The sequence below is a fragment of the Gekko japonicus genome, unplaced genomic scaffold (genome assembly GCF_001447785.1).
Source record: "Gekko japonicus isolate JY-2015 unplaced genomic scaffold, Gekko_japonicus_V1.1 scaffold457, whole genome shotgun sequence".
Taxonomy (NCBI): domain Eukaryota; kingdom Metazoa; phylum Chordata; class Lepidosauria; order Squamata; family Gekkonidae; genus Gekko; species Gekko japonicus.
In genome coordinates, this window is record NW_015164196.1 from 957,906 (window position 1) to 971,031 (window position 13,126).

At 49.0% G+C, this 13,126-nt stretch overlaps 1 protein-coding gene across 3 annotated transcripts; it reads left to right on the forward strand.

The window, feature by feature from the left end:
- The first annotated feature begins 441 nt into the window (after positions 1 to 441).
- NIT1 (nitrilase 1) lies at positions 442 to 10,157 on the forward strand. 3 transcript variants are annotated; one of them, XM_015408350.1, is made up of 7 exons: positions 442 to 501; positions 2,311 to 2,418; positions 3,230 to 3,502; positions 5,086 to 5,189; positions 7,534 to 7,667; positions 9,254 to 9,379; positions 9,510 to 10,157. In XM_015408350.1, coding segments are annotated over exons 1-7 (1,011 nt in total). In that variant the 5' UTR covers positions 442 to 499; the 3' UTR covers positions 9,774 to 10,157. The 3 variants fall into 3 exon arrangements, with proteins under 3 accessions (XP_015263836.1, XP_015263835.1, XP_015263837.1); XM_015408349.1 differs by having other exon boundaries at positions 467 to 528; XM_015408351.1 differs by having other exon boundaries at positions 467 to 528; positions 3,309 to 3,502.
- The last annotated feature ends 2,969 nt before the right edge of the window (positions 10,158 to 13,126 follow it).

Below are 13,126 nucleotides of genomic sequence, written 5' to 3' on the forward strand. Positions count from 1 at the left end.
GATCTCCGGTCTCATAATTTCCCCCTTTTACATCCTTAGAAGGAACACCTGCGAAGTTCTGATTCCCCCGATACCTGCTCTTAATGTTCCCCATCAATTCAGGCGCCATCTTTGTTAAGGGCGTTTAGTGAAGAATTATGCTCTCTAGGTTACTAAAGAGCGAAAATAAGTAAACAGAAATGGTCAAGAAGAAACCTGACACCGATTATGGTAACCCTTTCCTCTCTCGTTAAGATCTATCGTCGCCATTTTTGTTGAGGGTATAGCTTTTTTTCCCTTTTCGACTGCCATCTTTGTTCCGGACTGTGGTTGCCTTGCGTCGCCATCTTAGCTAAGGGACCCCATGTAGTCTATGGCATAGAGTGCTCTATCGGCCATTTTTGTTACGGATGACTTTGACTAGGAAGAGCCATCTTTGTTAGAGGCACTGACCGACTTCCTGCTTGGACTTTTGATCCTGGTCTTGGGGGCGTTCTCACCCGCTTCCGATTTTCTACTCATGTACGCATGGGGGGAAGAGGGAGAAGGGTCGGTATGTGGGTGAAGGAAAAGCGTTGCTTGGTTTTAATAGGATAGAATTTTGGGATATGGGGACGGGGGGGGGGGGGCGGGACGGAGCGTGACACTATTGGGGGTCGGGCAGGAGGGGAATGTGATTGAAGACAAACTTCTGGTTGTTATTAGCCTGAAGGGACTCAACGTGACGAGGGGAGAGAGAAAGCTCAAGTCGGGAGCAGGCTCAGGAGAACGCAGGGCCGAGAGAACTGGGTTGCTGTTCTGTGGAACTCCTTGCCACTGGATGCTGAATGAGGGGGTGCTTTAGCTGCCAGCTTTCAATGGTTTATTTTCACCTTTGACAATAGCCCAATGCACAGAAACGCAGCTGGTAATGTTTCTTCCCACCCTGTATCTAGGTTAATCTTGCCTACATTGTCCTTTCCTGGAATGCTTAGAGAAACGGGAGGTTTAAATGCAGCCTCAATTGCTTGTGCCACCTCATTGGCTGGGTTATAATGCCTTTTCTTAACTGTGACCTCTAACAAAATGTGAATCAGAATGTTTTCCACTGCCCGAAATTGAGCAAGTTCTGATTTAGCATATCAAATTTTGACTTTAAAATTTAAAAGTAACCCAGCTTAGTTTTATGCCCACAAGCAAAAAAAAATAAATTTGAACTGAAATATTTGATCCAGGAGGTAGGGAATTAAGTGTGGGTGAAACGTTCAAACAAAATCAAAATTTAAATTGGGAGACTGGGTGCAAATGTTTAAAAACCATATAGATCTCTTTACATTGGTTAAATATAAAACCCAACTCCCACAGGCACTGAAAACTGTTGGCACACTGATAGTGCCATCTTACGCAGAGTAACTGCAGTTTAAGCCCATTGATTGCAATGGGCTTAGTTTTCATAGGATAGCCCAGGTTAGCATAACCTCGTCAGATCTCAGATGCTAAGTAGAGTCAGCCCTGGTTAGTACTTGGATGGGAGAAGTACTTGGATTCATCAAAGAAGTCCAGACTTGATTTGCAGAGGCAGACAATGGCAAACCATCTCTAATCATCCCTTGCCTTGAAAAACTCAAGGATTCACCATAAGTCAACTACGACTTAAGGGCAATTCCCACCACCGTTCTTCATAGGATTGACCTGTACTTCCAGCATGCCTAAAGATTGGTGCATGCTGTTAATGTGGTTGTCCACTCATCTCTTTCAAAAGAAACCCTTCCACAGAGGCCACTGGGAGACACTAGGCTCACTGTCGCTCTCCACTGCATTATTTAGTTCCATATCCATGCATATAAATACACATTTTAGCTTTGAAACAAGGTTATAGTCCGGTGACACCTTTATGACCAACAAAACATGGCTACCCACCGGAATCCATTTTAACTTCGGTTTTGACTTGACCTGCACAGCCAATCAGTGGATTCATGACTGGGTTTTCTAAATCTGGATATGTATTTGTGGTTCCCCCCATCCCAGTGTACAATAACACACACTTAATCCCTAGGAGTAAGTAGGAGGGTATCACCTGAAAACATTAATTACAGCTTTGAAACGGCTCACTTGGTATTATCTTGGCAATGGCACCTGTTCATTGATGCTTGTTTTAGGGAGCAGTAGATCTTTAGAAATGGAAGATGTTCCACAGAAACATATGGTGCTGGAAAACCTTCCATTCTGTAACAGTTTCCACCCCACAGCCCTGCTGTTTGCCCATGCAGCTCTTTGGATCCAGTCTTGACTGCAGGCTGTTTGCCCAGAAGCCTTGAAAGACCACCAGATTTCTCATCTTGTCTGTTTTAGGCTGAGAAGAGCAGTCCAGAAACCTCTGCAAACCTATCTGGAGAGCTTCTTCCTCCCCAGGCCCTGGAAGCAATATTGGCAGATCAAAAGCCAGACACCTGCCCACAGGTAATTAGCCATGGATATGCTCAGGGCCAGTGTTCCCTCTAAGCTGAGTTAGTGTGAGCTAGCTCACAGTTTTTTAGCCTCCAGCTCACACATTTTTGTCTTCGCTCAGGAAGGAGGGCTCCAGAGCAACCTGATTTATGCAATAGCCAAATGGCTTGCTCAAATTTTAATGCCAGTAACTCACAAAGTGGACTTTTTGCTCACAAGACTCCACAGCTTAGGGGGAACATTGCTCAGGGCCCAGATTCAGTAGCTGCAAATACTGATCAGATTCAGTAGCTGCAAATACTGATCAGTAGCTCCGTTTCCACCCCGTCTCTCCTCAAAATATTCCTGTGAGGCTGAAAAGTAATTCATGAGTGTCAGACTAGGATCTGGGTGATTCCAGGTTCGAGTCCCCACTCTGCCACGGAAGACTGCTGGGTAAACCTTGGCTGGTTACACGCTCTCAGCCTAACCTACTTCACAGGGTTGTTGTTAGGATAAAATGGAGGAAAGGAGTATGCTGTTAAGTGACTTTGGGTCCCCTTTGGGAAGAAAAAGGGTATAAATGAAGTAAATAAATAAAAATGTTTGAACTCAGAATATAGCTATTTTGCGTTTTCACAGGTCTTAGCCACCAATTGGGGGTGGGAGTCTTGGGCATGTATTTTCTTATACCAACTACACTGTAACTGGTGGGAGATTAATTTAAAATATCTGATTTAACTATGTTGTTCCAGAGCAACCACTTGAATCCTTTGATGCTTGTTTTAGGAAGCAGTGGATAGTTAGATAGAAAACCCTGTCTGCCTACTGTTCACTTTCTCAGACTCTCTGCTGCCCCCTGTGGATTCAGAGTCATGTCTACAGGCACCGGAACCCTGAAGCCTCTCATTGCTGTCTGCCAGGTGACCTCAATCCCCAACAAAGACCATAACCAGGAATGCTGCTCACGCCTCATCCGGGAGGCAGCCCAGCGGGGCGCCTGTGTGGTCTTCCTCCCTGAAGCCTTTGATTTCATTGGCAGCAACACAGAAGAGACCCTCAGCCTGGCTGAGCCCCTGGAAGGAGATCTCATCCGGTATTACGCTAGCCTAGCCAGGTAGGGTTCCTGGGATTTCCCAGCAAGGAAAGAGCTTGCAGGGGCTCATCTGTGTTCTGTGGGTGCAGTCATGCTGGGAAGTAAAGAGAGTGGCAGGGTGGTGGGAGCATGCAGCATGGGCCATCCGGTTGCTCACCCAGTGTCCTGCCGCTGAGGGTGGAGGGGCAGCTGCCGCATCTTCCAGCCACTGCACTTTCCAGAGCCATGCTTGTAAAATATGTCTAGTATTTCCTTAGCCTTCTCTTCCTCCAAGGAGCTAAGGGTAGCATATGCGGTTTTCCCCTTCCTCCTTAACTAACAACTGCAAGGTAAGCTAGGCGGAAGGAGCCTGAGTGGCCCCAGGTCAGCTGCCAAGTTTCATGGCCGTGTGATGATCTAGATCCAGATCTCCCAGAGCAGAGTCCAGCATCCTAGTGGCTACTGTGCGCTGAGTCTGTGTATTGGAACGATTGGTCCTGAAGTAAGGGGAGGCTTCGCTCCACTCCAAATATAGCCAGGTTCTGTATTCTAAGGCCTTCTTGGGTCCAGATGTGCATTTGTGCACACTGTCCTGAAACTTCTGTAGGAACATCTTTGACTTTAGGAGGGGCCCTACTTGGCATGCAGAAGGTCCCAGGCTCAACCCCTGACAGCTTCCCAGCTGCACCCTCATGAGAGCCTTTTAACAGGAAATGTGATTAGATCCAGACTAATGTTCCTCAGGCACAAGGCCCTGGAAATCATGTTCCTAGGAAAGGGGACCCCCAAGAAGAGAATTTCAGGTGACATTTTGGAAGGGCAAGGGAGGGGGGGAAATAGAGACAAAAGTTTTTTGAAATTATTGTATGGCATTGTGTGTGAAAAAGCCAGACGATCCCAAGGGGCAGGGAGTGTTTGGCTGCTGAAACTGTAGCTCTTTTTTGGCACCACTAGGTGGCGAGCTATGCTTATTTTAAGACTGAGAGTGCTGTGACTTGCCTAAGGTCACCCAGCTAGCTTCAAGCGAGGAAGAGGGGAATTGAACTTGGTTCTCCAGATTAGAGCCCGCTGTTCATAACCACTGCACCAAACACTTAGCCTGGATCCAAGTCATACCTTTGATTCATCTAGCCTGGTAGTTTTTACTCTCATCTCAAGAATGTTCATGTTAGGGGACTTGCCAGCCATTACGTCTCTTTTATACTCTAAGGCAGGGGTCCCCAACACGTTGCCCTTGGGCTCCATGGCACGCCCCAAGTGTTTCTAGAAAGTACACGGGGCCAGGTGGGGCTTTTGCCCAGCAAGACTTTTGATTGGCCATTGGAAATTTCATTGGCTGTGCAGATTTTTTAAAACGCTGCTTCAGCAACAGCTGTCACCATAGCACACAGATCTTCACTGTGTGACTGAAGTTATGTTGTGGCAATCATTTTGTGGCTGGCTCTGCCTCCTGTGGCAGCCATTCTGTAGCTGTGCCCACCACGCCCTGTCAGAACTCCAAAGGGGCCCACAGGTGTTAAAATGTTGGGGATCTGTGCTCTAAGGCTGCAGTGAGAACAGCATGTGCTCAGATCCTTCCCACCCCACCCCCCACGGTTTCTTCTGTTTCCCGTCTCCTCTGCCAGAGAATGTGGGGTCTGGTTGTCCCTTGGAGGCTTCCATGAGAGAGGCAGCGACTGGGAGAGCACGCACCGGATCTACAACTGCCATCTGCTCCTGGACACCAAAGGTGAGAAGGCTTCCTTGGTACTGGATCCTTTTCCCCCAAGTTGGTCAAGTCTTCTTAAGCCTACATTTCTGGAATGTGGGACCAGTGTTTCCTCTCTAAACTTCCTGTGTCTTCCTTTTGTCCTTCTCCAGAATCTTCTCCCAGTACTGCACACATGCACCTCTTTGCTGTGTACCTAAGGAACTGGGTCTTGGGGCACTTATCCAATACTGGCATTAGAGGGAAACCAGAGTGGGACATGAGATTTCCCTCCTCATAGCCAGCCAGGCAAGGAGGAAGCCACGGCAGTGGACTGATATCCTCTCGTACCGAGGATACGGGTCTGGGGGGAGTTGAGCTTCTGGTAGTGGGTGATTTGATCATTAGAAATATAGAATGGGGTCTGTGACAGGTGTTTTGACCACATGGTGACTTGCCTGTCTGGTGTGAAGGTTGTGGACCTAACACTGTCTAGACTGATTGATAGATAATGCTGGGGAGGAGTCAGCTGTCATGCTGCATGTTGGCACCAATGACATTGGGAAATGTAGTCGTCTGGTCCTGGAAGAAAAATTAGGTCACTAAAAGCAGAAGGTTAAAGGCCAGGACCTCAGAGGCCGCATTCTCAGAAGTGCTGCCAGTTCTACATACAGGGCCAGCTAGACAGGGGCTTCAATAAGTGGGTGAGAAAGTGGTGCTGGAGGGAAGGGTTTAGGATTTGCTAGGCACTGGGGAACTTTCTGGGACAAGCTGAACCTGTACAAAAGACAGGCTTCACTCGAACCAAAAGGGAACCAGACTGCTGGTGATTCAGATCAAAAAGGTGTCAGAGCAGCTGTTAAAATAATTCTAGGGGAAAGCTGAAAGGCGCTGGGGAGTCAGTACAAGTCAATCCAAAGGTATGACTGCGCAAATGCTCAGGGTAATATTGATAGGAGCGTAATAGAACTTGGGAGTGAGGGCATGATGGTGACTGAGGGCCACGTGTGGCGACTAAGGGGCCGAGGGAGGTGAGGGTTACTGGAGAGGGAAACACATTATGGGTACCTGTATGCCAATGTTAGAAGTCTACAAGCCAAGATGGGGGAGCTGAAGTGCTTGGTATTCAGTGACAATTTAGATGTATTAAGTATTTCAGAAACATGGTGAAAGGGGGGAAATCTATGGGATACAATCATTCCTGGGTATAAGTTCTATAGGCAGGACAAGGAGAGATGGATTGGTGGTGGTGTTCAAAAAAATCAAAAATGGCACAGAATCAAATAAGTTAAAAACCATCAGGGGAATTAATGCCCCCAACAGAAGTTATATCGGTGGAAATACGGGCCCTAAGGGTTACTTAAAAGTGGGGGTCTACTATTGCCCATCTGAAGGGAATAAAGGAGGTGACTAAGGCAGATATTATGCTGGGAGACTTCAACTACCCTCACATTGACTGGGTAAATGTGTGCTCGAGTCATGCCATAGAAATGAGACTCCTAGACATCATAAATGACTGTGCACTGGGACAGTTGGTCACAGAGCCAACCAGAGGGGTAGTGATCTTGGACTTGGTTCTGAGCAGGTCTCAAGAACTGGAAGCACCTTGGCACTGAGGGCGTGGCAACATTGGCTCCAGCGATGATTGCGCTCTGGCGACACCTGCTGCTGCTCTTGGGGGGAGTCGCCCTCCCTCTGGGCGGGGGGGGGAGCTGCCATGAGTGAGCCAGGGAGGGTGGCTAGGGTTAGGCTCTTCTATTTTTGTTATATTTTTGTGACATCAGAAATGACATCATACCCCCCCCCCCAGTGCTTCCCCACTGAAAATCATCTAGCTACTGGGTGACCTTGGGCCAGTCACACACTCTCAAGCCTAACCTTTCTCTCCAAGGAGGACCCACCCCCCAAAGCAGCTTACGTTGCTCTCCTCCATTGCACCCTCACAACAAGCCTGCGAGGTAGGTTAGACTGAGAGTATGTGGATGGTCTCAGGTCCCCCAGGCAGCTTCCATAGCAGAGTCGGGAATCAAACTTGAGTCTTCCAGAGCCTAATCTAACACTAAGCACAAAACCACCCTGGCTGACTGAAATATCTGCTGAAGGGAAGTGCTTCTGGTTGTACTTGGATCCTCTCCCCTCCCTCCCTCTGAACTTTCCCTGTCCCATTTTCCTGAGAGGTTTTGCCACCATGAGCAGATGGTTTTGTCTAGAAGCACAGCGGCCGGGATGTTCCTTTCTCCACCTTTTCTGATGGCACTATACTTTTTAGTAGGATAATGCTGTTGTTGGGGTCTTTGGTCAACATTAAAGAAGCATCTTTTACACCTCCAAAGCTTCACTCTGCCCACTAATTTACCACCTTGACCCTTGCCACGGCTGGCTTTAGGAACCTTGGTGGCCGCCTACAGAAAGACTCACCTCTGCGACGTGGAGCTGGAGGGACGGGTGTCCATGAAGGAAAGCGCCTTTACCAATCCAGGTTTGGAGATTGTGTCGCCTATCAGCACCCCGGCTGGAAAGGTATGCGTGAGATCCTTGGGGGCCGTTAGCCAAAGTATTTCTTTTCCTTTGCTAAGTCATCAAGTTTGAGGCTTAGAAACCACCACTGTTGTGAGTCAAGGAACTCCAAAATGCATCCAGATTTTAAAGATCGCATTCTTTATCCCAGTAGAAAAGAGCAAGAGTCCGGTAGCACATTAAAGACTAACAAAATACGTGGCAGGGTACAAGCTTTCATGAGTCACTGCTCACTTCTTCAGATACAGCCAGAATGGGAGTCCACCCGTCCTATATATTGGAAAATATAGAGGACGGATGGACTTCCTTTCTAGCTGTATCTGAAGAAGTGAGCAGGCTTACGAAAGCTCTGCCACTACAGACAGACTAACATGGCTACTTGTCTTATTCTTTATCCCAGAAATCTGTCCAGCAGCACTGTAGACAAGGCCTTGGAAGCCCAAGCTTGTAGCCCTTCTGACCTTGGCCCTTCCCTCAGGAGAAGGGTCATCTACAGCATCACACTTAGATGTTCTGAGCACGGGTTGAGGCCAGGGGCAGACCGCCTGCCCCACTAACCACCTCCTAGCTCAGGGAGAGAGTGGGACATCATCCCTGCGAGCAAGTGCCTTCAGTTTGGGTCTGTCAAGGTCAGTCTTGTCTACTCTGATTGGCTAGCAGCTCTCCCAAGTTCTCAGGCGAAGGCCTTCCATATCACCTGCTACCTGAGAGCCTTTTCAGCGGGGGGATGCCAGGGACTGGACCGCGGAGCTTCTGCCTGCCCAGCAGGTGCTCCAACATTGAGCCGTGGCCTCTGCTCAGGGCCAGAATGCTCACAGTGAGGAGCAACAGTCAGTGTGGCAGGCAAATCTGTGGATTCCCCCCCCCAAAAAGGTATGATATGTATTATCTCCTCCTTCCTCAAGTGACAGAGGGAGAGCTGAGAATGATGAGAGGTTTGGTCTCAGATTTGAACCGATAGCCAGTGTTCCCTCTAAGTTGAGTTAGTGTGAGCTACCTCACAGTTTTTTAGCCTCCAGCTCACACATTTTTGTCTTAGCTCAGGAAGGAGGGCTCCAGAACAGACCTAATTTATGCCGGAGCCAAATCGCTCACTCACAACTTTAGTGCCAGGAGCCCACAAAGTAGAATCTTGGCTCACAAGACTCCACAGCTTAGAGGGAGCGTTGCCGGTAACTCGTCAGTTCACAGCTTGGATGTGTCGCCATTCACACTGTGCCGAGACGACTCCCCCGACACGACCCTACGCTCACTCTGAAATGAAACCCATTCACAAAGCTCTACCACTGACAGTGCCATCCTAGGCAAACTTGAATCCTCCTAAAGTCTACTGAAGTCAACAGTCTTAGAAGGGCGTGACTCTGCTTAGGACGCCCGTGTTGGAGATGGAAAGCAGCTGCAGACTTTTCCCACCTCACCCCAGGAATGGCCCAAGATGGTTTGCAAAAGTACTTTGCTGGGGAAGACGTGGCCATCTCTGGCTCTCGGCCCCAGCCTGCTTCCCCAGCTGCATTAAATCCAAGCACACACACACACCCCTTCCCTCAGGGATCCCAGCCAGCCTCCCACTGGTTCCCCTTTCCTTTTAGGTTGGCCTGGCCATCTGTTACGACCTACGTTTCCCAGAGATGTCACTCGCTCTGGCCCAGAAAGGGGCAGAGATCCTGACCTATCCGTCGGCCTTCACGGTGACCACAGGTTCTGCTCACTGGGAGGTAAGAAGCTCTGGTGCCGAAGCGGGGGATTCTTTGATCCCCTGTAATATTTTTGCGAAACCCTTCGGTCTGTCGTGAGCAGTGGAGGGGGGGGGGTTTCCCCAGGTCCTCACTGTTTGTCATCCCCCAGGTGCTGCTACGAGCTCGCGCCATTGAGACCCAGTGCTACGTAGTCGCAGCCGCTCAGACAGGCAAGAACCACGAGCGCCGCACCTCCTACGGCCACGCCATGATAGTGGACCCCTGGGGCAGCGTCATCGCCCAGTGCCAAGAGGGACCGGGCCTCTGCTATGCTGAAATTGACCTGGCTTACTTGCATCACATCCGGCAGGAGATACCCGTCTTCCAGCACCGCCGGCCCGACCTGTATGGCCGGGTGGCCCCCTTGTCATGAGCAGGCACCCTGCCTGCCACACCGAGGACTCTCAGCTGCCACTGGGCTTGCCTCTGGAATCAGGGGGTGTGACCCACGTGATTATGAGGAGGAGCAGCCTCCGTCCATCCTGGACCTAATCGATTAGCACTGTTGATTCGTGCACCGGTAAAGAGCTGCGGTGCTTGCGAGAGTGGGTGCAAAGTGGGACTGACGGACAAACCGAGCACCATACAGGCCAGATTAAGAACACTTTACACCATCCCTGCTAGAGAAGCAAGTGTCTACTCAATTCTGCCATTACTGGAAATGCCATCTTGGGCACAGATTTCCTTCTAGGCCTCTGGCACTCCAGCAGGTTCCAGATCATTTTTCACCCAAATAAAGCTTTATTGCCACTTTACACTCCTCCAGGACCATGATCCATCCCTTTGTCTCCATTTCTAATCCTTGTTTATAACAGGTGGGGAGAGGCTGTGGCTCAGTGACAGAGCATCTGCTTGGCATGCAGAAGGTCCCAACTTTGATCCTTGGCATATCCAGTTAAAAGGATCAGGTAGTAGAAGTGAGAGGAAAGCCCTCTGTTTGAGATCTTGTAGAGCCACTGCCAGTCTGAGTAGACAAGCCTGACCTTGATGGGACTGATGATCTGATTTGGTAGAAGGCTTCTGCGTGCCAAAGCAGATGCTCTACCACTGAGCTTTGTGTGTTCTTGTGCTTTCAACTCAAGCCAGGTTGAGGAAGTGGGGGTGGGGGAGGCTGGCAGAAATAAGTGTTTCTACTCCACAGGCATTGGGTGCTTGACACAAGACAGAATTACAGTTCTGCCTCCAGGTAGTCCAAATTCTGCAACTGACACAAACCCACATAACTTTCTTTTCATGATTACGTCTTTGCTAGTCATGAGAAGGGACGAACATCCTCTGGGATTTACATTCAGCAACACATGCTGGCATCTTTAAGCACCTTGAGCTCTTGCAGTGTTTGTGTGCAATCAAGACATATTATTTATACACTACTATCAAAGGGATTAGAGAGACTGCTGAAATGCATCTGACAATGAAGCTCAAGATAAGTCCACCTGGACTTAATCGAGACCTAGGTTTCCTGTGTCACAAGGTGCTTTACCAAATACAAGACGACAAGGCTCTGCCCCAAGGAGCTTACAGTCTAGTAGCAGCAGAAGGTAAAGTAGGAGTAGGTGGGACAAAGAAGAATGTGTGTCTGTAGCCCGCTCTGGTCTTAGGGCTGCAGTCCGAGACATTGTTTCAAGACACTGACCTGCCTAACAAATCTCAAAAACCAAGAGCAGCTGAATACAGTTTCTAAAACTCACTGAGTGAAACTTCAAGGCCTTTAGATCAGTGGTTCCCAACCTTTTTGGCCTGGTAACCCACAAGTCTGAATTTACTTGGTATGGTGACATATTCAGGGGTGGCTCAAGGTTTTTTGTCGCCCTAGGCAAACTATGACTTTGGCATGCATCTATTTCAGCATTCCATTTCTACAGTGACAAACCAGATGGTTTTGAGAAACCAACAAACACCACACAAAGGCCCCAGCTGCCCCCAATATGTGCCCCAAGCAAGCGGCATTCCAGACAGCCTTTTCATATGGACGTTACATCCAGCCTTTGATCACCCTTTCTTTCTCCGTTAGCCCTATAATCGCTCCTAAAATTCTAAAAAAGTTGTTCCAGTAATCATCAGGACATGTTTATGCAATGAAGGAAAAAATGGCAACTAGTATATGACATGGAAGATAACTTTCCAGGGTCATATTTTGGTTTCTAAAATACAAAAGAGAGCAATGGAAAGGGCAGGGCTGGCCATTAGGGAGGGGGCTTTGCAACCCACTTTTGGGTCCCAACCATTGTTCCCTCTCAGCTGAGTTAGTGTGAGCTAGCTCACGGTTTTGTAGCCTCTGGCTCACACCTTTTTGTCTCAGCTCAGGAAGGATGGCTCCAGAGCCAACCAATTTATGCAGCAGCCAAATGGCTCCCTCACAACTTCAATGCCAGTAGCTCACAAAAGTAGAATTTTTGCTCACAAGACTACACAGCTCAGAGGGAAGCACTGGTCCCAACCTACACTGCTCTAGACGAAGACTGTTGGGAGCCTGCAAGGATCTTTTCACATACACCCCCTTTATGTACGGTAGTCCTGACGCATGGCTCAGGCAGGTCCTTTCCTGGCAGCCAGCCCCACAGCTCAATACAGCATGTTTTTGAACAAAACACACAAGCCCAGGAAAGCCAGATATTTCTCCTAGCACAACACGTTCTCTATAGCAGAGGCCACCAATGTTCTTTAATGGAACTATACTTCCAGGTAATGAACGATATCCCAAACTACTCCCCACCCCCGTGTTACCAAGATTTTTCCATCCAGGATCTTAGAAGCCAAGCAAGGGTCAGCCCTGGTTAGGACTTGGATAGGCAACCAACAGGCCCGTAGCCAGGATGTTTTTGTTCGGGGGGGGGATTTAAATTTTTAAGGGGGCAGTTAAAGTTATTTAAATTAATCTGAACACCTGTCCTTTAAAGGGGAGGCTCCGAGCGTGACAGTTCCTAGGAAAAAAACAGAGGGCATTTAATTGCCTTCTCAATGTTCCCTCTAAGCTGTGGAGTCCTGCGAGCAAAAATTCTCCTTTGTGAGCTATGGGCATTAAAGTTGTGAGCGAGCGATTCGGCTACTGTGTAAATTAGCTTGCTCTGGAGCCATCCTCCCTGAGCTCAGACAAAAATGTGCGAGCCAGAGGCTAAAACACTGTGAGCTAGCTCACACTAACTCAGCTTAGAGGGAACACCGGAAGACATCTAAATGCCTTTTATGTTCCCTTCCATGGGGTAAGAAAGCTTAGACGGGCACTCAAGAGTGGCGCCTTCAGCACTTCCCCAATCATTCCCCCCCCCACACACACACACTTTCTGCTAGCCCGGTCCTGCTGGATACCACCTAGGTCATGATTTCCCAAAGGCTCATGGGGATGGCTTTTGAAAGACTCACAATGACCTAGGTTGTATACAGCAGGACGGGGCTAGCAGAAAGGGGGCCTGATGGAGAGGTATTGAAGGTACCGCTCTTGAGTGCCCCTCTAAGCTTCCTTGTGGAAAAGAACCTAAAAGGCACTTAAATGCCGTCTGAGCTGTCTTTTCCCAGGGCCCGTAATTCTCCCCCCCCCCAAATTCCACAGTGGGAGGGAGAGGGAAGCGTGAGGCGAGGCCAAGCCACGCCAGAGTGCTCTCACCCTGGCCACCGCCAGCAGCAGGCAGTGTGTGTCTGTGGGGGGTCCTCTCCTCAAAAATAAGGTTTCTGGCATGGCTATTGGCAGGGTAGGGCTTTTGATTAAGGGGGCAGGGCCCTGAAATGTCC